At 70.4% G+C, this 425-nt stretch overlaps 1 protein-coding gene across 1 annotated transcript in view; it reads right to left on the reverse strand.

The window, feature by feature from the left end:
• LOC104130005 (protein O-GlcNAcase-like) overlaps positions 1-425 on the reverse strand; it is a 21,036-nt gene that overhangs the window by 146 nt on the left and 20,465 nt on the right. Inside the window, exon 15 of the mRNA XM_035898465.1 lies at positions 309-423. Within this exon, the coding sequence (XP_035754358.1) occupies positions 309-423 (115 nt within the window). The remainder of the gene's footprint in view (positions 1-308; positions 424-425) is intronic.

Genomic DNA, 425 nt, shown 5'->3' on the forward strand with positions numbered 1-425 from the left:
TCAGGCCCCTGGCATGGGGACCCGAGTGCTGGGGCTGGGGGCCAGTGGCTGGGACCTCCTGCCACAGGGGGGTCAGCCTCTCCACTGCCCTTTGGCACTGGGTGCCTGCGTGATGCCCTGAGGCACAGGTCCACATGTCCCCAGGGCAAGGGGAGGGCACGGTGCCTGGGAGCTGGGGCCAGGCTGCAGCAGAGAGGGGATGGGGAGCCCCAGTGATGGCTACCCCAACCCCGTGCTGAGAGGTGGGGTATGGGTAGGGCCAGCTCCCAGCTCGGGGGGACGCAAGGGAGCAGTCGGGATGGGGTTGTGCTGGACCAAGGGGACCTCGGCCGCCCCAGCGCAGGGAGGTCGTGCTCACCGTTGGCCCTGAGTGCGCTCAGCAGGCAGATAGCCAGGCTGCGGCTGGCCCCCACGTCCAGCACGCG

Source organism: Egretta garzetta, unplaced genomic scaffold (genome assembly GCF_000687185.1).
Source record: "Egretta garzetta isolate BGI_Z169 unplaced genomic scaffold, ASM68718v1 scaffold957, whole genome shotgun sequence".
Classification (NCBI taxonomy): domain Eukaryota; kingdom Metazoa; phylum Chordata; class Aves; order Pelecaniformes; family Ardeidae; genus Egretta; species Egretta garzetta.